We start from the raw sequence: 24,724 nt of genomic DNA on the forward strand, positions 1-24,724 counted from the left end.
AAAAAGCCCCCGGGGTGGCTGCCAGCAGCGCCGGTGCCGCGTCCCAGCCCTCGCGGGGCACGCCGGGGTTGGTGTCCCCTGGGGGATGCCGGAGAGGTGACTCCATGGGCTCCCTCCCAACCCGCGAGGATGTGAGTCAGGCGTGGGGCCGGCCGGGCCGCATCCTGCCCACGGCCTCCAGAACAATCCCCATTGTGGCGGGACGGGGACGGGGACGGGGATGGCGGCTTCGTGCCCGAACCCAGCGCGGGCAGCAACGCGGCCCTGGCCCCTGAGGCCTTGTCCCCGCTGGCAGTGCCCCAGGCCGGGGCGGGGAAGGGCGAGGAGGAAGCCTTCAGCCGGGGCCACAAGGGGCAAGCTCCTTATCTGGGGAAAAATGGGAAAAGAGCAGCTTTGGGGAACCATTAGGGATTTTTCTGTCATTCTCTTCAGGTTTGGGCTCATTTGTGTATTTTTTTTTTTTTTTGGTTGCCGAATGTCCTCGTTTTTGCTCTGGTTTGGATCCCCTCCATGCTGCTTCCCCCTCACCGCTCAGCGGCGAACGGGGAGGCGGTCACAGAAAGCCAAAAACGGAGGAGAAGCGGGGCTGAGAGAGACGAGAGAGCCCCGGCTCTCCTGGTAAGGGCCCAGCTCCCCGTCCCCTCTGGTACCGAGCCCATTTCCACCGGACACGTCCCCACCTTGCCCTGTGCCTCGTCATGGGGAGCGCCCCACAACCGAGGGTGCCCATTGTGGAGCCCCGGTGCTGTCCCCCGGCCCCGAGGGGGACACGAGCACCCAGCCCCGCAGCATCGCACCGGTGGCACGCGAGGACACGATGGCCTGGCCGGGGTGGGCTAAGGCGTTGTAGGGCTGGCGGGAGGGGAAGCCCGAAGCTTTTCGGGGTTTTGTTGATGGATGGCTCGGTCCGAGGGGGAGAGGAGGGGAGGAGGAGGAGGGGGCGAGCGGGGGCCCATCAATAAACAGCTCGAGTTGTGAATGGAAGGAGACGGATTAGGAGCCGGGTGAAAACATGTCACACGGCGGAAAGAAAAACGAGCAGCTGGGCCGGACCAAATTGGTGCCTGATGAAGGACATGGGGCCTGGTGGAAAAAGGATCTCGGGGCCCGGCGGTGCGGGTGGGGGCAGGCTGATGGGGAACAGCTGGGGCCGGACACGCACATCTGGCGGCGCGGGGCGAGCGGCGCCGATAACCATCGATAATCATCGCGCCCTGGCCACCGCTGTCTGGTGCTTGGGCCGCTCGTCCCCTGCACCAGCACGTCATGGGGGCGGATGCTTCGTTTTCAGCGTGATCCCAGAGAGGGGGTGGCAGTCCTGGGCAGCCACAGGGCTGGGGTCCTGGTCCTCCGGCATTTTAGGGACTTACCCGGCGGGGTCGGGGCTCCACTGAGCCAAAGGGTCCCCAGGTGGAGGAACCGCTGCTTCTTCCACCATTTGCATACACGTAAATAAGCAATCAGCATAATGAGGGAGAATGCAAACCAGGCTTCCACTTCGCGACCAGGTCCTATTTTTAACCCTGCAGAAGGATTTCAGCGCGACCCCGCACTCCCTGCTCCGGCACCTGCACCACCCACCGGTCGGGGACCTCAGACCCCAAATATCCACCGGATCCGCTGCCATTAAACAGGGAAATCTCCCAGCACTGCAGAAGGACACGGCGGTGTCACACCCCAGCCCGTGGGAGCCTTTTTGGGCTGACAGCCCCCCCCCGGGGTCCCGCTTGGAGCCGGGGCGCGTGCCCCAGGATCCCCCCTCCCCGGGAACGCAGCCCCATGCTTAAACATGAGGAGTATATTTAGCTGCCGTCAATTTAAGTTTGCACATCAACCTTATAAATATGAAAGCCCATCTCGGAGAGATGTTTAAGATACCTCATCAGCCCTTGGAAAATATGCAGGAATATTAATTAGCCAGATTTGGGTATTATCTCGTAATGAATAAATGAAGAGACTCGCTGCATAAGATGAAGCACCGTCGGCTCGTCGTTGTTTTTTTTTTTAAGGAAAGTGAGTTTCTGAGGTCGCCCTCTCCCCTCACACCACGGAGGGGCTGCGGCGGGGCCGGGGCTGGGCAGAGGGGGCTCCATGGGGGGGTCCCTGTGTGGTGGCCCCCGCAGTGCTCCCGGCTGCTCCTCAAGCCATGTGAGGGCCCCGTGCTGCTCTTGGTGCTGGCCACGGAGCCCCATTTTGTGGCAGGTCCCAATGGATGATGTTTTATGTCCCCAGACTTCCCCCCCCGCTGCCCACATCACATCTGGTGATGGAGGGACGGGGACGGGCTCAGAGCCCTGCCCCAGCTGCAGTGACCCCGCGGCCTCGCCGTGCCCAGGACAGAGCCGTACAGTGCGGCCTTCTGTCCCTAAAAACCTATTTCTGGCTCCCCCTGCCCTCTCCCCGTCCTCCCCTCTCCTCTCCCCCTCGGCTGCTTCGTCCCCTCCATCCAGGCCAGGACGTGAACTTCCCGGTTGCTGTAGAAACGGGGATGAAGGACACACACTTCAAACGGAAAAGCCAAACAAAAAATGGCTTTGTGCGCTCCTGGCCCGCTGCTCCTCCGCGCCGGGACGCGGCCGCTTCGGGGCCCTTCTCCGGGGGGGCTGTGGGGTGGCTGCTGCCGGCCCCAAAACCCCACAATGAGCGGCGAGCGGAGGCAGGGACCCCCCAGGGAACGGGACGGGAAGGTCCCCATCACCCTTGGGGTGCTCAGAGCATCGCAGGGGATGCGCAGCCCCCAGCTGGGGCACCCACGTCCCCCCCAGGAGCGTCCCCACAGGGAAATCACCTTATTTCGCGAGATTTTGGGCCCAAGCAGGGGATGTCCCAGAGGTGGCAGGGGACGGGGAGGCCAGCACGGGGGGTCGGTGGGCACGGGGAAGGGACGGGGCAGGAGGCACCGGCCACCCCGGGGAGCGTCCCCGGAGCCGTCCCTCGGGCCCGCAGCCGTCGCGTGGCGGCTGCCGGGCGGCGCGTGGGTGCGGGGCGCTGCCGGCTGCCGGAGCTGCCATTGTTTGCCTTCAATCAAGATGTTTCAGGCGGAATCAAAAGCACCAACTGGGGAAATCATCATCACAAAAAATCTTGCGCCTGCAAAATAGGTCAAGTAAGACTCCAAAGAGAGAGAGCGTCTGATCTGCATTGCAAGGAAGAATAGCAACAGCTGTGATCTCCAGTATATATGGATGGGCTGGGGGGGGGGGATAAATATATATATCCATGCATATGTATAACCGCTTACAGCTGTTGGGCCGTATGTTCATTAGGGCCAACTGTTTTGGAGGCAGAGGGATCAGCGCTAATCGGGAAAGGGAGTTTATCATCACATTCAGAGGCAAAAGTGTCAGGAGCAACTGCGGCCCCCCCTTCCCCCCCGCCCGCACCAGCTGTGCCGCGCTCAATGCGCCTGATTCAGCAGCTCTCCCGGCCCGAGGACGGGGCGATCCGTGCACGAGCGACCCAGCCTGCCCTCCCCGGGGACCGAAAGAGCCCCTGCCCCTCGCGGGGTGCCCGGCCCCCAGCCGGGGACACAAGCACCGCCGCCCCCCGGTGCCTCAGTTTCCCCAGGCCAAGAGCTGGCCAGCCCGGACCCTGCAGCTTGGGCCCCCTCGGACATCCCTGCCCGGCGCTGGCCTCACAGGTGCCGGCTATAAAAACGGACTCGAAACACGCGTAAATCCTCGCGTCTGGCACAGGGGGGAAGGAGCCGGGCCGGGACAGCTGGCTCGGCCACCCCGAGCCACCCGGCCCCGCATCGCGGAGGCCGAAAGCGTGGGTCGGGGCCCAGCTGTCGCACACGGGGGTCCCCAGCCCGCGGGACATGCTCTGGGCACAAGGGCCCTGCTGTCCCCCAGCTGCAGGCCCTAAATTCATCCCCCTCAGCACCCAGAGGAGGCAGGGGCTCGGCTCCGACGGTAGCATGAAATAAAGGTTGGGAAGCCGAGCAGCAAGGACAACTTGTATTTAAAAATACCTCTCATCCGGATGATTTATCTGCAGGGCGTTCCTGCCAGCTCCTAATGTAGATCAGACTCGGGGCCTAACCTACCTGACAGCTTCCCTTCCTTTTAGGATTATTTATTCGGGGCTGCACGTCGCTGTCCCGTGGTGCGGTCACGGCACGTCACGGACGAGCTCTCCTTCCAGCCCGTCCTCCTCGGACAGGGATTGTCTTTTTTTTTTATTTTTTCCCCCATTAAAGAGGATGCAGATACTCATCTCGTTCAACCAGCTAAATGGGAACCGTGTGGGGAGGCACACGCAGACACACATGTGCACACACTTGTGCCGGTCCCACAAAGCCGTCCCCCAGCCCGGCTGCAGATTTACGGGAGTTTTGCTTCCAATCACCACTGGAAAGGGAAATAAGTGAACAGATTGCAATAAAAAATACAACAAGCCCCAGTTCAGCCAACTGAGCCCGGAGCTGCAATTTAGCCAGGAGCCAATCGCGAGGCTCCGGTATGAGCTCGTTTCCACTTAGACAGAATAAAATAAAATTAAAAAAAATCCCCTTAATTGAGGGTGGGCGCCCCAGGGTCCTGGCGGAGGGGACAGGAGGACGATGCCCCCGCAGAGGCAGAAACCTCCAGCCCGGCCATCCCAGAGGCCGTCTGGCCTCTGCTAGCGGCACTCCTCCGGGGTGCACAAGGCCGTGAACAACCGGGCGACACCGACCAAAGAGGAACAAAAATCTCACTGTTTGTCTCTCCTCCAGGCGGTGGATTATTATTATTATTCCATCCCCCCCCCCCTTCCCCGCATCCAATCCACTCGGCTCCGCGTCCTTTCGGGAGCACTAAATTCATCATGTAAATGTGAAGCGGGGCTTGTGCGGGGAAGGGAGCTACGGCTCGCTCCAGCAGACGCATGCAAGGTCACACACAGCCTCGCCATAAATTACGGCGTGTCCCACTGTAAACAGCAACAGGAGAGGGGAAACGCGGAGGCTTCGGGGGCAGGGGGCCGCGGGGGCCGATATATAACGTCGTGACAAGTCAAACAACTCTCAGGGTGTTCACTTGCCAGAGAAATATTTTTCACATCCAATCCATTAGGCAAACAAGATGAAAAAGTATTTCCTACTTTGCTGAAAAAAATAGCAGGAATCGGTATAAAGCATGCCTTAAAAAAAAAAAAAAAAGAGAGAAAAGAAATTAAGTGTGACCATCTATAATGTTTTTTTTTCCAATCGCTCCAACAGCCTTCCAGGCATCCTGGCTGTGCAGGGAAGGAGCTGATGTTTTAAAGAGCTCTAACAGCTTCTTGCTTTTTGGGCTGTTCTGGCGTTGCAGGAGCAGTAATGAGTCAAATTAGTTGGAAAGAAACAAAACCAGAATTCGCTTCCCCCTCAGAACTGCCTTCAACCTCAGCTACGTTGCAGCAAAACCAAATCATTCTCCGCTTTTCTTTTTCCCCTTTTAATTTTCCTGCCAGATCAGCAGGGAACGGCTTTTGTGACACACGCTCTTTTTTTTTTTTAACCTACAAAACGATTTTTGAGACAATAAGCTCCTCTCGAAGTTCGTCTTCCTCGCTTTCGTGGTAGTTTGGGACAAGTGAAAATCCAGGGGAAAAGGGCCCTGCTCCAAAACTTTCGGCTTGTCCGAGAGCTGGAAACCACCGCTGCTGTGCTTTGGGAGGAGGAGGCAGAGGGAGAAGCGGAGGCGGCCGCACCGCTGGGACAAGGGGCCTGCCGACGGGAAAGGAGCACCCCGAGACACAGCTCGTCTTTCTACTAAATTTTAATACATTTATTTTTTTGACAAAGACATCTAAAACATACACCGAGTACCGACATGACCAGATATTGCAAACACCCCTTTTTGGTGAAAGTCAAAAAGGGAACATAAAAGAAAGAGCTTGCGTGGGCCCGGCCGGAGCAGGGAATGCGACGGGAAGAGGCAGCGGCGACCTTTTGCTTTTGCAGCAGAGCCCATTTGTGCCCCGTGGGGCAGGGAGCGAGGCTGCCTGGGCTGGGCTCATCCCAGCACACTTAGTAATAAAAAAAGTCTCTGATCCGTTGTGTTTTTGACAGGAAATAGCCTTGAACGTGCAAGAAGCGGTACTGGGGTCCGGGGAGAAGCGCGAGGGTGTTGCACAAGGCTTTGGTCAACCTTCTCCAAGGGCAAGGAGAGAAATTCTCCAGCAAACCTGACCTGGGGGAACCGGGCTTCGGGCACGAGTCCCTGCTCCCATAGGGGCTGCTGGAGCAGGGACGTGAACCCCCATTTCCTGACGTGCCCTTGGAAAATTTTCCTTCTCCATCATCTTTCCCCTCCAGAGAACACAAGCGGGCAGGAGAGGCGTCTTTAATCCATCACAAAGGTAAAACCAGATTTAATGATGTGAAAGTGAAGCGCGACAACCTCCCCTTGGGAAGGGAATTAACCCCTGCGACAAACTCCTCGAGGCCCAGGCTGGATTCGGCTGTCACTCGGAGCCTTTAAATCAAGGCCGGGCGTCTTCCTAGCAGAGGTGCTCTAATTCAACCGCAAGTCACCGAGCTCGCCGCGAGACTCGCTGGGTGGAATTTAATGGGCTGTGTTATGCGGGAGGTCAGGAGAGAGGAACATAATGGTCCCTTCTGGCTTTAAAAATCTATGAATCGATGTGATGCGTGGCAGGGCTCCCCCCATACCAATGAGGTGCTTTGCTTCCCTCGGATCTTCCTTAAAAGAGGGCAAAGCAGACAGAGTTGGAAGGACAAAGCCTCCTCAGGCAATCAGCATAAACCCAAGGGGATCCGGAGGGCTGGCAGAGGGGCAGGGATTGCCCTCCGTGGCCGCAGACATTTCGGCTGGCTGGAGCGAGCCCAGTGCTGCGGGACGGGAGCCCTGCGCGGGGCACAGCGGGCAGCTTCCAGACGAGGAGCAGGGGAAGGGAATCTCAAATCCTTTTACATTTTCACCAGCTGGATGCACGGAGCGAGGTTACAATACAAAGAGCATTGACGGCCATTGCTGCGGGGTGATTTACTGAAGCCGGGGGCATTTTTCACCCTCCCAGGCAGACCACATTTGTCTACCTGGGCTGCAGGTAAAGCTCCGGCTGGCACAGAGGCAAGGAACCACTGCGTGCAGCCACGTGCGGGCACACCGAATGAGCCAGCAAACACTTCTGGGTCCTGAGTTCAGTAAGGCGATTTTTTTCCTTCCAAACTGGAGCAAGAGGAAATTTGCGATACAAACGTATCATGTATTTTACACACGTTTCTAAGCGTAACTGATGTGAGCCTAAAAAAAAAAATTTTTGTTTTTTTGGCTCCAGGAGGTTAACCTTGGCGCAGGTTGGGTGTCACAGCAGTTTGTCACTGCTTAGGGAAGGAGAGAGCTGGGAAGCACCCACCTGAGCTCCCTCACAGGAGAGAAGGAGCCTCTCCTTCCCCAGGGGGATTTTGCTTTGCCCTGACGGGGCCGGGGGACAGATGCCAGAGCATTTCACTCAGCACCTTGCACGCAGTGAGGGCAAATCCAGAGTTTGGGAGGCTCTGTCACACAGCTCTGTCACTCTGGCAGCGCAAATCATGCCTTCGAGAAAGGGCTGCAATTCTTTACAGCGCTTGCATCAGGCAAATGCATTAATAGGGGGGAAAAGGCGACCGTTCGCATGCATGCTAGGATGCATTTCTCCTCCTTTGGCCGACCAGCTCCGGGAACATGCGGGGCTCGGATTCCTGGGGTTCCCCGTAAGCCAACACAGTTGCTGTGTTTAAATGAACATCTTTCCCCATGACTCCTTACTCAAGCCACGCAAAGCTGGAAGTGTGTCACTTCTTTGTGTCATGAGCTATTGCCTAACAGCTCACTTGAGCCTGCTCCTTCCCCCCTCCCAGTCATCCTCTATTTTTTATTTTTTTTTTTTGCAGCGAGGCTGCCTCACTCCGTATGCATGTCCTGCCTCGGCGCTGGAGACAGATGCACTCACAGGGTGCTGACTCACGGACGCAGGCAGATTAAACTCGGATTGCTAAAGCAGTTGCTGTCCCAGCTGTCCCTCTGCCCCCAGCCACAGCAAAGACAGCTGAACGACACGCAGCTCAACCCCTGAACCGCCACTGCACGCACCCTGCTGCGCGGGGCCGGGGGGGGACCTGGAATCAGCCCCAGATGATTTTAAGCTGCCGGGCCCTAACACGTAGGCGGCCAGGAGCTGCTCCGCGCGCGGTGCAGATGTTTCTGCCGTGAGCTGGAGGTGTCCAGGGGAAGGGAGGAGCAAAGAGCTGGGAGCTCCAGGGGTGTCAGCCGGCTGCCTGGGTCCATGAGTCAAGCCGCTGACGCGTGGTAAAGCCACATGCTGCGCTACGCACAGCTCGCCCCGCGCTGCTCCGTCTGCAAGGGGTGGAAGGGGTAACGCGGTCCCCAGCCGGTCTCTGGCCTTTCGCAGGCAGGCAGCAAACAAAGCTGGCAAGCAGGGCAGTGGGATTATTTTACCATCTGTGCGTTAGAAACCGGCCCAGGAGTCACCAGGCTCGCTCCACGCAGGACATGGCTGCTTTGGCGTGCTAATGACTCCTGCCCGCTGTCAGCTGGGGCTGGATTTGAATCGGGGACGAGGAGGTGGAAAAAGCGTTCGCTTTCCTATCTCGGCAACCGCATCCTTTTAGCGGAAAGGCAGTTGAGGGAAGAATGAATCCTCGTTTCAAAGAGCGCTTCCCATCTGCCGTTCCCAGGCTCGTCGCCCTCCACCAGGATGATGTGCAGCTGGCACCGGGCTGGGGCGGCCGGCAGCCCTGCGCAGCCAGCCCGCGGCGGGGCAGTCCCCTGCCTGCTCCCAGAGGGCTCGGCAGGGCCCGCCGAGGCAGGGGGGGTAGGAGAATATATTTCGCACATTTCAGAAAGGAAGCCTGGGACCTGGTATCTCATTCGAGAAAGTAATCATGGACTTAATTGCATTTTGCTGCGGAGTTGCCTTAACATCAAAGGAAAATCAACAGGGATTGTTCAACATCAAGACTAATCTCACATGTGGAGCTTACTGAACACAGGAACCACGTTTTTGCTGGCTCAAGGTGAAACGCTGGGCTAAATTCTCCTTCAGCTGCGAGAAAAGCCCTAGGCACGCTCATCCTGCATTATTCCAATTGTAAAGAGCTTCAATTATACACACATAACCTTCCTCTTCCTTCTACGGCAGCGTCGCAATGCAACAGTGTCTCGTTATGATCAAACTCCTCTTTTATGGCTATAGGAATATGTGGAAGTCTTCTACCCTCATTACACAAATGACTTCTTAGCAGCTTTTTTTTTTTTTTTTAAAAAAAAAGAAACTACCCACAATTGGTAACAAAACCACGTATCTGTCGCTGAGGAAAAGCTGTGACTGACACCTGAGCGTGTCCTCAGCGACCGCAAGCCTGCACGTATAGGGCAGGTCCTATGCATTTAAGCAACTACAGCAACTCACCACTCCCTCTGCCTCACACCGAATCGCAGCCTTGCTTCTGCTTACAAACTTGCTTGCTAATCAGACATTTAATACTATTTATGCATAGGGAGGAAATATATCATTCCTTTATTGGGATAAAAAATGATACTAAAGAGCAGGTCAAGTTCCAAATCCAGCAGTAGATTTTAACCAATGTTGTTCCCTTTTTTTTCTTTCTTTTTTTTTTTCTTTTAACAGCTGTAGCTGTGCACAGATGGAAAAACATTTGGTCAGAAAGCAGCAAATTAGTGTTTTCGGGCTAGAATTCTGCTCCCACCGCTCCTCCATTTCCATGCAGCTCAGACCGCTTTATTTCTTCTTAGCATTGACATTTTTGCACACCCAATTCATGCCGTCCTTTAGACAGAGAAAGGCAGTGTTAGTCGAGCGAAGGGAAGAGGAATCCCCCAGTCCCACCCGACTCCGTGCCGCAGGCACCGCGCTCTGCCGCCTCAGCTACCCCACGCCTGCCCTCTGCTCCCCAAAAACGCCACGGGTAAAAGACAAGCGCTTCGTTGCTCGGTGGGTGTTGCACAGAGGGGTCATTAAATCCTTCTTCTGCCCATAAAAAGCTTCACCGTCTCACCATGTCACTATGTCCCTTCAAGGAAGGATCGCTTTGCAGTTAAGGTATGTCAGCAGCGGACCGAGGCTCGATTCCAGGTTCGGATGATTTGTGTAACCTTGGGCACGTCACCTTATCTTTGAGACCGGGCACTCGAGGCTGTTCGTTACACAGCCAGCTCTAACATGGCTCTGATTCTCTGCTCAGCTGCAAGCTTCCTGCACGTCCCTGGCCAAATCACATCCTCTCAGATGGACGAAAGCCACCGAAATAACTGGCTGTGGGCTCTGCTCCCCGTGCCGCGGGGCCCTCACAGAAAAGAGGTGCTGGGGGATCCCACCGGGTTTCAGTGAGAATAGGGGTGGTCAAGTTTTGGGGATGTTGATACGCTTGTTAGGGTGCCTCTGTAAAAAAGTGTGCAGCGTCTCTGACCGCTGCAAGCTGTAGGGTGGCCCTTCTGCTGTGAGGAACCGAGCGTGAGTTTTTGCTGAGGTCCCACACTGGGATACGCTACTGAAGGGCAAAGCGACATTTTGTCTGCTCCTGTCACTATCTGCTGTGAGACAAGCAGAAGGGGGGGCAAGATGCACAGTCTCCTCGTGTTTGTGTCCTGTCAAATCCACCGCCTCCACCCTGTCTACAAGGTATCTCTGCTGGCAGGGAGGCTTTTGTGGAAGGGAGCGGAGCAGCACATCTTTGTGCTTGCAAATTGGGCTAAAGTCACCTTGCAGTTCCGGAGGGATTTCACTGTGGTATGTTCAGTGGTCAGTTTGGGATCATTTTGGGTGAGCCGAGCCCCACCAGTGTGCCTCCGCGTTGCCCCCCTCAGCCACAAAGGTGGTGGCCACGTCAGAGGGGAGCTGAAGAGTAAGGAGAGAGAGAGAGGGAGTCCCCAGGGCTTAATCAGAAGCAGGTTCTCAGTTGCAAATAACCAATTTGCCTTGATTGTTGTACTACGTGACACTTCTTATCTGAAGGGGAGCAGCAACTTTTGAAATTGGCCCTTGTTGCTGCCTTAAATAAAGAATTGGCGAGCCCAGTTTGTGCCGGGGTGCACAGGAGGCCCAGTACTAATAACACTTCTAACTCTAACCTCGGGGAGGGCTGATGTCTCCACTTTCATTTATTTATCTCCGCAGCAGAGATCGGTGTAAAACAAATTGTCTGAAATCCTCAGAGCAAATGGGAAAAGAAGAGAGGTAGATTCATTTTAAGGCCCAGTAGCTTTGTGTCTTCCCCTTTCAATAACACTGATAACCTAGGTGTAAAACATGTAATGCCTTAAGCAATCAATAGCGCGGTTTAAAGCTTATCACTTTAGAGAGAGAGGGAGCGAGCGATTCCCAGCATGTGGAATGCTAGGGCTCAACAATGGGGCTAGGAGGAGAGGTGTCAAGCCTTTGGCTTGATTGTGTGCTTTAGAAATCTGCATGATTGCCTGCAAAGAGTAAAAATAAATAAATAACTAAAAATGCTCCCACAATGATTTCAGCTTCCCCTGCCTCGGAAGCAATAATCACATTTGCACACATCATGGCATACAAGGCAAGCAGAGCTCCTCATTCATTTTGAATGTAGGTTTATTTGCTGAACCAGAACAGCTGAGACAGCTTAAAGTAATAAATATCAGCTGACACCCTCTGCTATTCAGCCCAGTAATCCCAGAAACAATACATCACTGCAAAACAACAAACATGCATCCTATCTTCTACCTAATCTGACCACAACCTGAATTCACAGTGATTAAAACTCTGCCTGCTGCCATTAGGGAGCTCGAGAAGGGGAAAGGCAGACCATTTTAGCACCAGTGCAGTGAGGGTCATAAAGCAGAGTTTATGATGGGATTTACCATGGCTGGGAGCCTGGCTGCATCAAGCATGTAACGAGGGCAAAAGAATGACATAGCAAAATGCGAGAGGAAAGGTGAACTCCAAACAGGCTTGAAATATGTAAGTAGGTCACCGAACTTTTAAAGCAGGAATCGATTTTAAAACTCTCTTCTGACATGAGTTAATTGGCAGGAAAAATTGCATTTAATTGTAAATATCTCCCTGCCTGACAGTGATAAAGAGAAAATGAATGTGTCCAGCTCTAAGTGTGATGTATCAGAGAGGTATGTGTGAGATACTCTGCTCATCTTCAGCCACACCGCAACTACCTCTGTGGCTTCTGGTGCACCTCTGTCAGGGTGCATGTCTTCTGCAGTATCCCCAAATGCTTTGGAGAACAGCGAATGCAGTGGAAGGCGGAAGAAACCAAAAGGTATGTTTGCAGTTTTTCTACCTAAGGTGTGAAGCTGGACAGGGGGTTGGTAAGGCAGAGAAATCCAGAGAAGCTGCTATAAACACAAAGAGCTGCTGTGGGGAAAGCACACGGGAAGGAGGAAACGATGCTTGAAAGAGTCAAGCCCACAAGGAGTCAACTGCTGTCATCCTTTGTCCCTACACATTCTGTCCCTGTATCTGCATGCTTAAAAGATGGCTCTGTGCAGAAAGTACAATCCCTACAGTAACATTTAGATCTTGATAGATGTCCTTGGGCTGCTTTGTTGAGACACAGAAGCGTTGGCAGGTATTCTGAGGATGGAGACGGATACAATATTAGTATTCCAGCCTCAAGTCAACCATGGGAAAACTTAGCCAGGGAAAGATTTCAGATCTTTCAGCTTCAGCTCTCTTAGCTCCTTAACAAGCAGCTAGTAAACTTTACCAAAGCAAAGAGAGAGAACTCCAGGGAAGAAGATAATGCTCCTTGCAGAGAAATGCTGCCTGGCACAACCCCGCCTTGCTGCAGTCACATCTGCTGTTGCACCAGGGGAGTTGTACTGTGCACCCTTTGGGAGAGAGCTGCTAGAGCCTCCCCCAGGAGAAATACGAAGGCCTGCTCAAGATTAGCCCGCTGCTTGCTTATTCTCCGCATTATCAGCTCTGCGGCTATGGGAGTGAAGTAATCTGACTTCAAACACAGGGAACAAGTCTCTTCCGCCCCAGAAAAAGTCTCCTGATTTCTGCTCCCCTGTAAACCAGGGATCAGGCAAGGCCACAAACTTGTGACCCCTAATGTGACCTTAAGGACAGCAAAGCTTAATCCTTTCATGTAATCCTCTGTCTGCCATAATAAATTGGGTCAGGCGAGTGCAAAATTCTCCATCTCTAGCATTTTTGGTGTATGTTATTTTAACTGTCACTTTCTTCTCTCTCTGCACAGCTAGGACTGTGCCTTCATTATCTGTCATTTCTTTGTACCTCCAGTCATCGCACAGGCAGGCTTTTACAGGCTCCCACAAGTACATCAACCATTGTTTTTTTTGCCTGGGTGCAAGCTTTTCTTTTGTCCTCTGAGACCTTGTATCCCTGATGCAGCTTTGTAGACTCTCTTCTTACCCTGCTTAAAAATCACAAGACTTTGCCCTGTAATCTGGAAATATCGCTGCTTTTCCTCATCATCAACTGGCTCTGCCTGCCCCAGGAGAGCTCCAGTCGTCAAAATTGGTTTTAAATCACATTTACAAGTAGCCCCAGAACCTTGTTAAGATGTGGAGGAACTCTGGGTAGCCTGCTGTGGCAAAGACGTCTTTAAGACAAAACCTAGCTCAGAGGATACAACACAGATGATTGTTGGGAGCCCTGTGCTCAATCTTGCCCCTGTGAAAGTGCTGAATGGCAGCACCAGCACAACACAGGGCTCGGGCTCCCTTCTCATCTAGGTTGAAAGAGCCAGGGAGGAGAAAGCGGCTCAGCCTTTCCCACAGTCCTTTGGGCCAGAGCAGCTCTGGCATAAATTAGAGAAGTTTAGTGGCTACTCTCATTTCCACTGGCTTTTAATGGTCTCCAGGGGACCATTATGCTTGGGAGACTCTGGACACAATATGCCGCAGCATCGTTCTGGAGGATGATTCCTCAGGGCACGCTGAGCTCCTGCTGCCTTGATCGGAGACTTGCTTCAAACAAGAAACGAGCTGCAGAGCACGGAGCGCTCCAAAGGCTTGACTCATGTTTAATACACGCCCTGGCCCCTAAGTAGCACCTCCAGCAAGAGGGCAGGCAGCAAAGCAGAGGAGTCCTTTCTGCTTTCACCCCACCCTGGCTGGCTGGGGTGGAACGGGCAGAGCTTTTGCACGCCAAGGACTACAACTGGAGATCTGGTCGGAGAGCGCAACCCCAAGAGAGCCTACGTGGCAGCGGGGAGCTGCTGTGAGGCAAGAGCTCTCTTGCATCTCTCTGCTAGCATCAGCGATCGCCTCCCTCGTTTGTTGTACCACGTGCAAGGGTCTCAGGGTAAGTGGGAAGGGGATGCTGCTCCAGAGGCACGGTCCAAGGGGCTGTGGCAGGGAGGAAAGGTTTTCCTGCTCTCCTAACTAGGTCTGAAGGTCAAAATCAGACCCAAGCAGACGGCTTGCTTGAAATAGCCCTTAAGCACGAGGGATGCTGCTCCTCTCTCAATGGCACTACGTAGTCTGATTAAGAAGACAAGTGCTGCCCATGGTTTCAGTTAGGAGGTAATGAAGTCTTCAGCTGGCATAGTGGGGGACGCCAGCTGGCTTCTGCAGGGGAAAACTCCACACAGAATTTCCAGTTAACCCAGTCACCTCTCTTCTGAGCCTGCCCAGGACGTTGCTGGGCCCCTTTCCTCTAGTCCCCAACGGTGTGTTTTAAAAGAGAAGATGACAATATGGATTCCCTCCTTAATTAACAGTTTTATTAAATAACCTATTTCAAACAATAGTTAAATTCTCTAAATTTATATCATTCTATTAACCATAATCTAATCTCATTAACCTTGAAATCCCCAGTCTTAACTACCCAATTCTATACACCATGGTGCTAGCAGCTAAACTAATTAAATGACCTTCAAACTATTTCTCCTTCATCTGTTGGCGTTATTTATCTTTCCTCATTGCTCTTCCTTCAAGCTATCACAAAAATCTTCCCCTATGAACTCCGTTCATGCATGTGCTCAGTACCAGATATGCCACCACTCTTACTGGCAAAATCCTTCAGTGATGTCTCGGATTCTGCTCTAGCTCATGTATTCCATCAGCAGCGATGGTTAGCGTGCTCGCTGCTCGGCTTTCATTCTGAATACCTGATGCTTCCCCATCTTCATTTACTTTTCTGTCACTCGTTGTCATTTCCCAAAGAAGTCCTTAAAGCAGTGACCTGAGATTTAACTACACATAGAGAGCTCCCTTTCTGAGCCACTGGTATCGTGTGCCATGATCCTCAAAACTATCTTTCTTAATCTCACTCTTTAAACATTTTTTTTCTTTGATTGCCCTAAATTTTGAGTATGTTAACCTCTCCTGAGAGGTCAAGGGATGAAGATGTTGTTTCTTCCTGGGCTGATCCAGTTGCACCTAAAATCCTTTAGTTTAAAAGCCATCCCACAGAACATTTTGTTCAATGAATCTGCAAGCAAAGGGAGAGCTTGGCATCCTTGCTGCCTGATTTGACAGGGCTGGAGTTAAAGCAGAAGATATATGTAAGGGCTTTTTTTCTATAAGCTGCAGAGAGTTTGTAACTTACCTGACCTTTCTGCAACAATCATTTATGGAATAAGCTGCAGTATTTAGGGCAGGGAGACTGGGGACAACAAAACAGGATGTTATCTGGCCTGCATCTAAATTAATTTGTCTAGATAAGCATGATAAACAAAGTATATATGGCTGCAAATACTTTTATTTAGCTCTTGTCTTCTGTTTTCTGGAAGCAAGAACAGAAATGAATATAATTTTTCTTGTTGAGGATATTGGGCTGTGTATTTTACTCAACTGAACGTGTAGAGATACACTGTACTTCAAGGACAGGGCACAGAAAGAAGGACCTAACAACAAATAAGCGGGCAGGGCACTTCAGAGAGCCCGCAGATCAGTTTGGGAAGGAGGCTTTTGTCAAAGCCCATCAACAGGAAATGCTGTTATCTATCATTTAGTTCCTCCGTATCCCTGAATTTCACCCACCATCCTACTACCTCTTCACAGCTGGGGAGCTAGCTCGGGCTCACATAAAGTAGGGGAGGGTCTGGAGGAAGGAAGGAGGTAACCTGCACTTGTCTGCAAGCCTTTGAACTGCAGCCTCACTTTCTTGATCCTGATCACATTTCTTTGGACTTGAACATACGCTGCCACTGAGGAATGTATTTCCCTCGAAGACCACCGCTTCAAAATAAAGATTACAGAGCTGGAGCTTTTCACAGGGTTGGTTACAACAATTTGTATCTTAGCTAACTAAATAGAGGCTCTTTGAAGGACACCATCTGCTGCGTTTAGGTCTAAATGTTAGGTTAAGAATTTCAAAGCAGAACTGCTGCAGTGGGTCAGGCCAGGGGTCCCTGCAGGCCAGCATGGCCTTTTGGGATGCCAAGGGAAAGGACATGTAGGAACAGGGTCTCCCTTGCTCGGTTCTTCCCTCCCGGTCCATGGCCCAAGCTGTTTCTCATTAAAAAGCTATCTCCAGATCTTGGTGAACAGCAGTTATCTGAAGATGATTCTCAGATAACTTCTTCTTTAGAAATCGCTTAGTATTTTTCTGAACCAACCGATACCTTTGGTCTCCTCAACATTCTGTGCCGATGAGATCCACAATTCAATTGTGCAGCGAGCAAAGAGGCAGTTTTTATTCCTTTTAAAAGGCTGTCTGATTATTTCATTAAGAACGCCCTTTCTCTAGCAATGTGAAAAATAGTGTACGGTCTATCTGCCATTTTAAAGCCTTATTTTACAAATTCTGAAGACATTCCCACTCTGTCCTCTCCCTTCCAAGCTGCAAGTCCTAATCCTTTTATTCTCCCTGTTTACAGATGCCACTCTGTACTGCTGATCATTCTCAAAAGAAGATCCTCAAATCTCTCATACTTCTGAGCAGGTATGTGGACAATTTTTCCTGATGAGGGCAGTTAAGCATTGGATGAGGATACGTAGACAGACTGGGGAATCTCCCTGCTTATTTATGACCTGGTTGGACGAGGTCTTCAGCAACCTCTGCTACACTTGTAGTTATCCCTGCTGTAAGGAGGAGGTTGGTTTGAAGACGTCCTGAAGACCCTTTAACCTAACTTCTTCTTTGACTGATTTTACTACTACAAAAGTCTTTATAGATGGGAACAGAGGCAGAAAGGAATGTGACGTTCAAGGCTGGGAGCCACTATGCTTTTATTCTGCTACATAAGAGATGTTTTCTGGAAAGTTTCTTATTTGGTTTCTGGTAATTCCCTAGCATTTGATTTTCCTTTTTGGCCTTTGATGAGCACTAAGCTGCTGTTCCCAATGATCTGCTCTCTCAGTAATGGCAGCTAATTTTGAGTCCATCACTGTAAGTGTATAGTTAGGGTTGTTGTTCCTCTTGTGCATCATTTTGCACTTGTCAACACTGAATTTCATCTGCCATTTTACTGCCCACTCAGTGTTGTGGGCTTCTTCTGTGACTTTTCATACTCAGCTTGAGATCTGACTATCCTGAATATCTCTGTAGCATCTGCAGATAGGGTTTTACTGAATTTGCAATGAAGATAAATATCTTCATGATTCTGTTTCTTTAACTATCACTGAAGGGAGTAATCCTGCCTGCTCGGATTGGGAGCACTGCAAATATTTCATTAATTCAGGAAAGCCTAAGAGTGAAATAAACAAACCTAGGTCCCATTTACATTACAAAGAGCTACTATACTGCAGAAACTGGCTACGGCACAGCAGCACAAGTCTCAGCTATTACAGTGTGGCACAGGAACACAGCTCAGTGCCCCCCCCCAGTGCAGGTTTTTGCTGCCCCACACGCTGCCATTAGATAGAAGTGGTCTTTGCCCCATGTGCAGCTCTTGTGTTTCTCTGGACCAGAAAAATTGATCGCTTTCTCCCTGGCGCCTGGGCTGAGCAAAACGCCAAATGACATTAGTAGTGAAGGTAAATCAGATTTCTAAAGTGCACACTTGTAACAGTCAAAGGGGTTAATAGTAAAAGGCGATTTGTTTTGTGAAAATGATTAACCTGACAGCAGTCTCTTTAAAATAAATCAATGTCTTCATTTGGCCCGGCCAAGGGGTCCCGGGTGGGGAGGTGCTGGCTCCCCTTTCCTAGGGATGGAGAGACCCCAAGGGCCCGTAGCTCCCCCTCCCCTTCGCACGGGCGATGAGATATGCGCCCCCCGTGCTGTGCGCAGCGCGGGTTTGGCTGCGCTGACCCTCTTTCGCGACGCAGCCGGTCCAGCCCCACCCTGCAGATCAACAGACAAGGAGCTCTCTCTCTCACAGATGGCCTGCTGGCACAGCAAGCCTTCTCCAGAGCCTCACCTGTACTCCCTCTCCAGAAAGAGCCGAACAAGACTGGATCTGCCAGACTCTGTCACGGATTGTGTGTAGGTTCAGTCCCTCGGCAATCTCTGAAGCAGGGGCAGCCGTCAGCAAATCCTGCTTGTTAGCGAATATGAGCACGGGGACTCCACTAAGCTTTTCTTCATCCAAAAGCTCAGCCAGCTCCTATATCATTTACAAGGGAGTAGGGTGGGGGGAAGACAGAGAGAGGGAAGGGAAGAAAACCTTCAACCACCAGTGGCTGTCTCTAATTAGGAATATATTTAGGGCAAACGCTGGAAGAGTGTGTTCCAGTGAAACTTAGATCTTATTATAAGAGAGCAAAAATGTATACAATCATCTGTGCCCAAGGTTCAAAAGCTATTTCTTCCAATTACAGGTTACAAAAATCTTCATCTTAGTCTGAAATTAGCAGTTGCCTTAAAGGCTACAACTCTGTGTTTTACCAGTCTCTGCTCCTCAGAGACCAAAACTGATGAAACAGCAAAAAACATGTAAATTGGCAGTATGAAGAGTTTGTTTTAAGTTACTGCCTGACTGGCATTTGTACCTGAGCAGCCGCTGACACAAGCCCTGATATCTTCGCTAATAATGAGTTTCGGGGTTTTGTTCCAAGTACTATAAGCAGCAATTTGAGTGGCAGAGGGCTTTTTCTTTTTCTTTTTTTCCCTCCCAGAAATGGAAATCCCACAAGAAAGTGGCAATGCTTTTGAAAGCATTGGCTAGCTGAAGACAAGCTAGATCAGCTTTATTCGCTGGATTTTGGCTCCATATGTGCAGCACACATTGGGTGGTATCCTGAGAAATGGGCTTGTTCATTTAAAAGTGGGTGACTTAAAGAGAGTCTTCTAATAGCTCAAATCTGAATCTGCAGTAGATCAACGATGGCTGAAATACTTCATGTCTAGGGTTGTGCAATGGCCTCATGTGAAACGAGCACAGTCTCAAGTCACTTCCCCATGTGAACATATGGCAAGCCCAGCAGAACTTGAACCTGCAGGGACTGCTGGCGTTGCAGACAGATGAGCAGATGAGATTTCTGTGGGCTCCTTATTTAGCTGGAAGGGTCTCACTTTCAGATACTGTCCTCACATCTTTCATCCCCCTGACTAGAAACTTCTGAATTAAATGAGTGCAGCCAGGGAGATGCTAAACTGCAGCGGTAATCTGACTCCATCCCCCCAAAAGCAATGTTTGGTTTGGAAAACAGGACAAGAGAATGGAGTTATAAACAGAGTTGGCTGGGAATTTTTCAACAAAATAGGTCTTTCATCTGACACGTCTGATTTATTGAAACCAAATTGTTTGTGGAAATGTGAGGGGTCCAGGCTGAATCCGCCTGACTCAGGCAAGTGCTCTAAGCTTCTGCTTCCTCTCTTTTGCCTAATGAATATTTAATTGCTGATATAAAATGAAACAGCACCAACAGGAGAGTCTCCCCACCCCTAGAGTAACCAACAGTCCTGCTGTTAGGGTGTGCCCTTGAGAATTGAGAGACAAAAGATCAAGTGCCTCCTTCAAATCGGGCAGAACAGAGGGCTCTAACCTAAATCTCTCACTTCTGACTTTCCCATTTCATGGGGGTGAATCTCTTGCAAGCTATTTCGGGACGCTGTCACTTTCTGAATTTTACAAAAGTCCTATTTTTGTTCCATCCTAAAACACAAAATGTTACAAAACATCAAAACTTTGCAAAACGGAAATCGTATTTTCTAGCCAGTCCTAGTTACAAAGTTCCTGTTTTTTTTTTTTCAATTACATCCAAAAGACAATCAAGTCAATATGATTTCCATTTCAACTTTGTAAATAAGAAAATAAGATTCCTCAGGGTCTTGGTTTGGCAAGGTTTAAAGGACTTAGAGAAGTTTTTGCTTTCAGTATTGGGCTCCGTTTGCTATTATTGTATAATTTTAATGAAAACCGTTCTATTTAAACAGAATTAGGCTACCTATATTCCTTGTTTCCCATCTACCAAAATAATCTGCATTGATGTTGAAAGGCAAGTCTCTCTTGAAATGCAAATTTCCCTCATAAACAACAAAATCATCCTCCTAACTTTTGTGAGCAAGGGGCACTCAGAAGCGCTCAGTTACTTCAAAGGAAGCTGGGCATAAGAAACTCACCTGACCCGTTTCTTCAAACCTCTTCCTATCTGCACTGTCAATGACATAGATCTGAAAAAGAAATGAGGGGAAAAAGTTACTTTTCCCAGATGGTATTCTTCCACAGTAGCATGTGCTTAAATGAGTTGAGCCTAATAATTATGCTTCGGGGCATAAAGATGCTTGGTATTATTTACACAGCAAATGTTGACAAAACTTTGTGACATTCGGAGAGGCGAGGAAACACCTTTTTAAAAGCCAGAGGGAGTGGACAGCCATGTGGTTGGGATCAGAAAGGAGCTGGCGGCAGTACTGGGAATGCTCTTACTGCCTCCGTGGTATCTATTACCTGAAGAGAACAGGAGACTGCCTGGCATCTTTAGTAACGACCAGCTTACAGGCCGAAGCTGAGCACAGGATGGCAAAACGTGGGGAGCCAGACGTGGCCATTCACCCCAGTAAACGTGGAGTCCAAGCACTGCACTGCTGTGAACAGGCCATGCTGCCCTCTAGCAGGACACATCGCCTCCTCGTAAGCCAAGGCACATAATGGCACTCAGGGGACAGGGGAAGCACGAATATATTGGGGACAGCGAGTTTCTCTCCTACTGCAACCTCCTGGGACAGGTGGGCAGGGATGATGGCTGGATCCTGCTTGCAAGACTCTGTCTTCAGCTGCCAGCTTGTTTACCAGGACGGTGGAGGAGACGGGGAGCAGCTGGCCCACCAAGCGTGGCCACAGCGCCCTGCCACCCCCTCGGAGTTGGGCGCCACATCCCGCAGCCCACGAGGAGGTCCCAGCCAGACATCTGTCCCCTGGTAGCAGAAGGGTGGTTCTCCAGCCTGCGGGCTCCCTGCCTTGGCAGGGGGTCTCCACCGCCTCCAAGCAGCTTTCCATGTGCTGATTTCCTTCTGTAAATGCAAAGGAGCTTTCCAACAGAGGCAGCTCTCAGTCTGCACAGGCTAAAAGGCTCCTTGAAGGCCCTCCTAGGTAAGTAATTAGTAAGTCCAGCCACCTTCCCTCCCTGCAGCAATACCATTGCAGTTCAGCATGGTCACATACCAAGCCACATTTAAAGAAACTGGGGAACCTCAATGCTCAGGCAAGAATCTCCTGGCACCCCTTTTTCATTACTTGTGAAGGGTTTTGAAGGTGAAGGATGCTGGGGCAGCAGACAGGGCCAGGACTGGTGACAAACACAGAGCCTTTTGCTTCCAGTCCCTGCCATTCTCCATCAGCGCTGACTGAAGACGTTAGCATGTCATATGCATGCTCTGGTGGCTTACAGGGAGCAAGTGTCAGCCTGGTTTTGAGGGAATAGATGAGCACAGCACCCCGCCATCAAGATAAATGGCATCCTCCCAGGCAGTCTCAGCGTCAAGACTCCTGACTTCCAGGATATTTTTGACCAAATAGTTGGGGGAGGGAAGATCTCTAGCAGCAATGTCTACTAAACTGTAGGCACCCCCTTAACGAGCAGTGCTGGGGTTGTTTAAAAAAGGACCAAACGCACATCAGGAGAATCTGCACGCCAGGCTTGAGAAGGAGGAAAACCAGCAACCTCGCAGTCCTCTGCTGATCGCTTGGGGTCTGTCGTCCTCCCAAGGGCAGGCTGATGCGTGCTGACAGAGGCTGGGGGATACGCGGTGGGGCTGGACGCAGCTGCACAAGGACGTGGCAGCAGCGCACGTGCCCAGTGCCATGTGAGGGGGAAAGGCCCACGGGCATGCGTGGCAGCCTCTCCCCGCAGTGTGATCCCAAGTACGCGCAGCAATACTGCACCAGCTGCTCCCATCCTCCCTGCCCCTCCCAAGCACCCACCCCTGCGCATCCCATTCGGGGTAGGAAGCACAAACCGAAAGAAAGGAAGAAGCTGCAGGCTGGCGGTTGTGAAAACTGACTGTCATCTTCCCTCCTCCAGGACGTCTCAGGGGAAGCTTAGCAACACACGGATGTAATGCTCATGTGAGTATTTTCACTGTGCTGCTTCTCGTCTGAGAGGTGGCACCTCCCCTATTACGGTGCTCCTCTAACTGGCACGGAAGAGCCCCGAGTCCCAGCCAGCCAGGCTTTCTCTCCGCTCCTTGCGAGGGAGCTATCTTGCAAGATAAGAATTGGAGACAACGGCGCTCAGGGCAAAAGCCACAGAAGCACAGCACAGAGAAGGCGAAGTATGTGCGGAGTGCCTACTTCCAAACCAGAAAGCACTGTGCCAAATAGCTGCAGGTGCCTGTCTGAATATGCAATCAGCCAGATATCCACACCTTATTTGCCTGGGTTAAGCTTCCAAATATCACAGGTGTGTGATGCAAGACCGAGCTCTCATTCAAAGGCACCTGCATGGATTTGAATTTGCAATCGCTTCCTGCTTTTTAATACCCTTTAGAGGGTCCTTTCTGCTTTGTGCAATATAGTTTAGGAGAAGACAGAAGCAGGGGGTCCTGGGAACTGTGGCGTATCTTATTTCTATCTTCCTTCTACAGCCAGGCCCACACAAGATCTTGTTTCTGGCTGTAGTGTTTTGCAGCATGGTTCACCAGTTTGAACAGCCCTTGAGTACATTGTGCTGGAGCTTGAGAAAGAAATTCCTGTAAAGTTGGGTGCCTCCTTTGAGCAACAGGCCAAAACAAAACCTGGAGTAAGTGGGCTGGGGAGAAATTGCAAGCAGCGGGGCTGGATGAGGAAATAGTATGAGGGATAAGTTAGCTCATTTTACAGAGGCGTGATGTGCACCAGGTTTGTGAGAGGGGATAAATTACCGGTTGTAAGGGGTGCGAGGGCTGGCAGGAGAGCTCAATCCCATCCTTTTAGCTACTATCCCAGTTTTGATGTGTTTGGACATGGCAAAGCACTGCACTAACACACAGATAGCTCCCGGTCTGGGACTGGCTGCCAGCTGGCCATCAGGGAACGCAGGCAGGAGAGCTCAGGTCCACATGCACACCTCTCATTCCCCCTCTGAATTCACTCTGCTGCTTCCCCCAAACTGACTCCGCTTCTACCTATTTTCTTACTCGTATGAAAAGAAAGCTTTTCTCTGTGCATTGCTTTAGCTGGGAAGGGAGGAGGATAGGGAACACAACTGCTTTCATTTCCTTCAGCCTTAAAATTCATCTTTATTTCTCCCGTGCAGCGCACCCTGGGAAGGGGGGAAGCCCACAGACCAGCACAGTTCATCGTTTTTGCCAGCAGACTCCCGGATAGCGTTTTGCAGTTGCGCAGTCTCTGCAGCCTGAGCAATGCTGTAGCAGAGACAAAGATCCCCTAGCTGCTGCTCTGCGGTGTTGACTTTGATTTGCAAACCTACGGCCTCCCCACCGCACGCAGCTGCAGAGCCTGGACTCAGCGGGCCCGATCACCTCACAGCCGTGCCGTGCTCCCCTTCCTGACGGCCACAGAGGGGTACGTGACGTTTGTCCTGCTGGTTTTTCAAACACGGATCTTCCCCCTAGGAAGATCGCACCATTGCTCTTTGCCAAAGCCACTGCCCAGGTTTATGCCACGGTGGTTGACCTCAAACACCAGATCAGAAATTAACGCTGAAAAAGGGGAATCTGCAGAGAGACTGCTGGGGACTTTTCAGTCGCATTTAAATAACAGCTTTGTTTGGACAACGTTTTCTAAGCCTGCAGGTACTGCCCGGCCCTTCCAGATACGAGCCTTGGAGCAAAGGGTCCTGTTCCTAGCAGCACTGATCCTTCTGTGGAAGTGCACTGAAGCTCCCAGCACGTTGGTGAGTATGTGTGTGACAGAAGGGAGGAAGGGCGTCTTTCAGAGCGAGCTTCCTGCTTTCCCATGGGAGCCTGCAGGCCTTGCTCAGAGCGGCCTTTTCTCTGCTCCCACTGGCAACGCTGCTCGGCAGGAGGGTGGGCCTGGAGCCCCCAGCCTGCCATGCGTGGCTGAGTTTTAGAGGTGCTCTTTGAAACTAGCCAGAACTCGCTCGGAGGGTCCCAGGGTAACGTGCTCTGGCACGGTCCTGCGGCGTAATTACAATTGTAGTAAACTGTAGCAAATTGGAAGGTAATTGCAGCTAAGACATCAAAAACATTAAAGGACAGTCTCACGATTAAAGGACCAAAGAAAAAGACAAGGGGTCTCTCTGTGCCCCTCAGCCAGAAGCCTTCCTATCTGATGCCAGACGTGACACTGAATTCTTCCGTGCCTCAGTTTCTCCGGCTATGAAACAAAGGCGCCACACTGACCTGCCGCTGTACGTGAGGCTCAGGTCACTAATACCCATGACAAGCCTTCGGAGCCTCCAGTGAAAGGAGCTACAGATGGGCAAACGAAAAGTTATTAATGTTCTTTCATCTGAAAGAGCCTGAG

The 24,724-nt window shown here is 51.4% G+C and overlaps 1 protein-coding gene and 1 long non-coding RNA gene across 4 annotated transcripts in view; one reads left to right on the plus strand and one right to left on the minus strand.

Moving 5' to 3' along the window:
• Window positions 1-5,726: 5,726 nt before the first annotated feature.
• ARL3 (ARF like GTPase 3) overlaps window positions 5,727-24,724 on the minus strand; it is a 28,046-nt gene continuing 9,048 nt past the window's right edge. Inside the window, exons 4-6 of the mRNA XM_080596933.1 lie at window positions 20,419-20,469; window positions 18,275-18,460; window positions 5,727-9,783 (exon numbers count right to left, since the gene is read on the minus strand). Coding sequence (XP_080453059.1) covers window positions 9,736-9,783; window positions 18,275-18,460; window positions 20,419-20,469 — 285 coding nt within the window. The 3' untranslated portion in view covers window positions 5,727-9,735. The remainder of the gene's footprint in view (window positions 9,784-18,274; window positions 18,461-20,418; window positions 20,470-24,724) is intronic.
• Window positions 9,790-24,111, plus strand: LOC308197065. 3 transcript variants are annotated; one of them, XR_013952549.1, is made up of 4 exons: window positions 9,790-11,940; window positions 12,054-12,253; window positions 16,790-16,854; window positions 23,532-24,111. It is a non-coding gene; the product is annotated as an uncharacterized lncRNA (long non-coding RNA). The 3 variants fall into 3 exon arrangements; XR_013952547.1 differs by adding an exon at window positions 22,320-22,363 and having other exon boundaries at window positions 9,790-16,854; XR_013952548.1 differs by having other exon boundaries at window positions 9,790-12,253.

This window comes from Anser brachyrhynchus (assembly GCF_964034855.1).
Source record: "Anser brachyrhynchus genome assembly, chromosome: 6".
Classification (NCBI taxonomy): Eukaryota; Metazoa; Chordata; class Aves; order Anseriformes; family Anatidae; genus Anser; species Anser brachyrhynchus.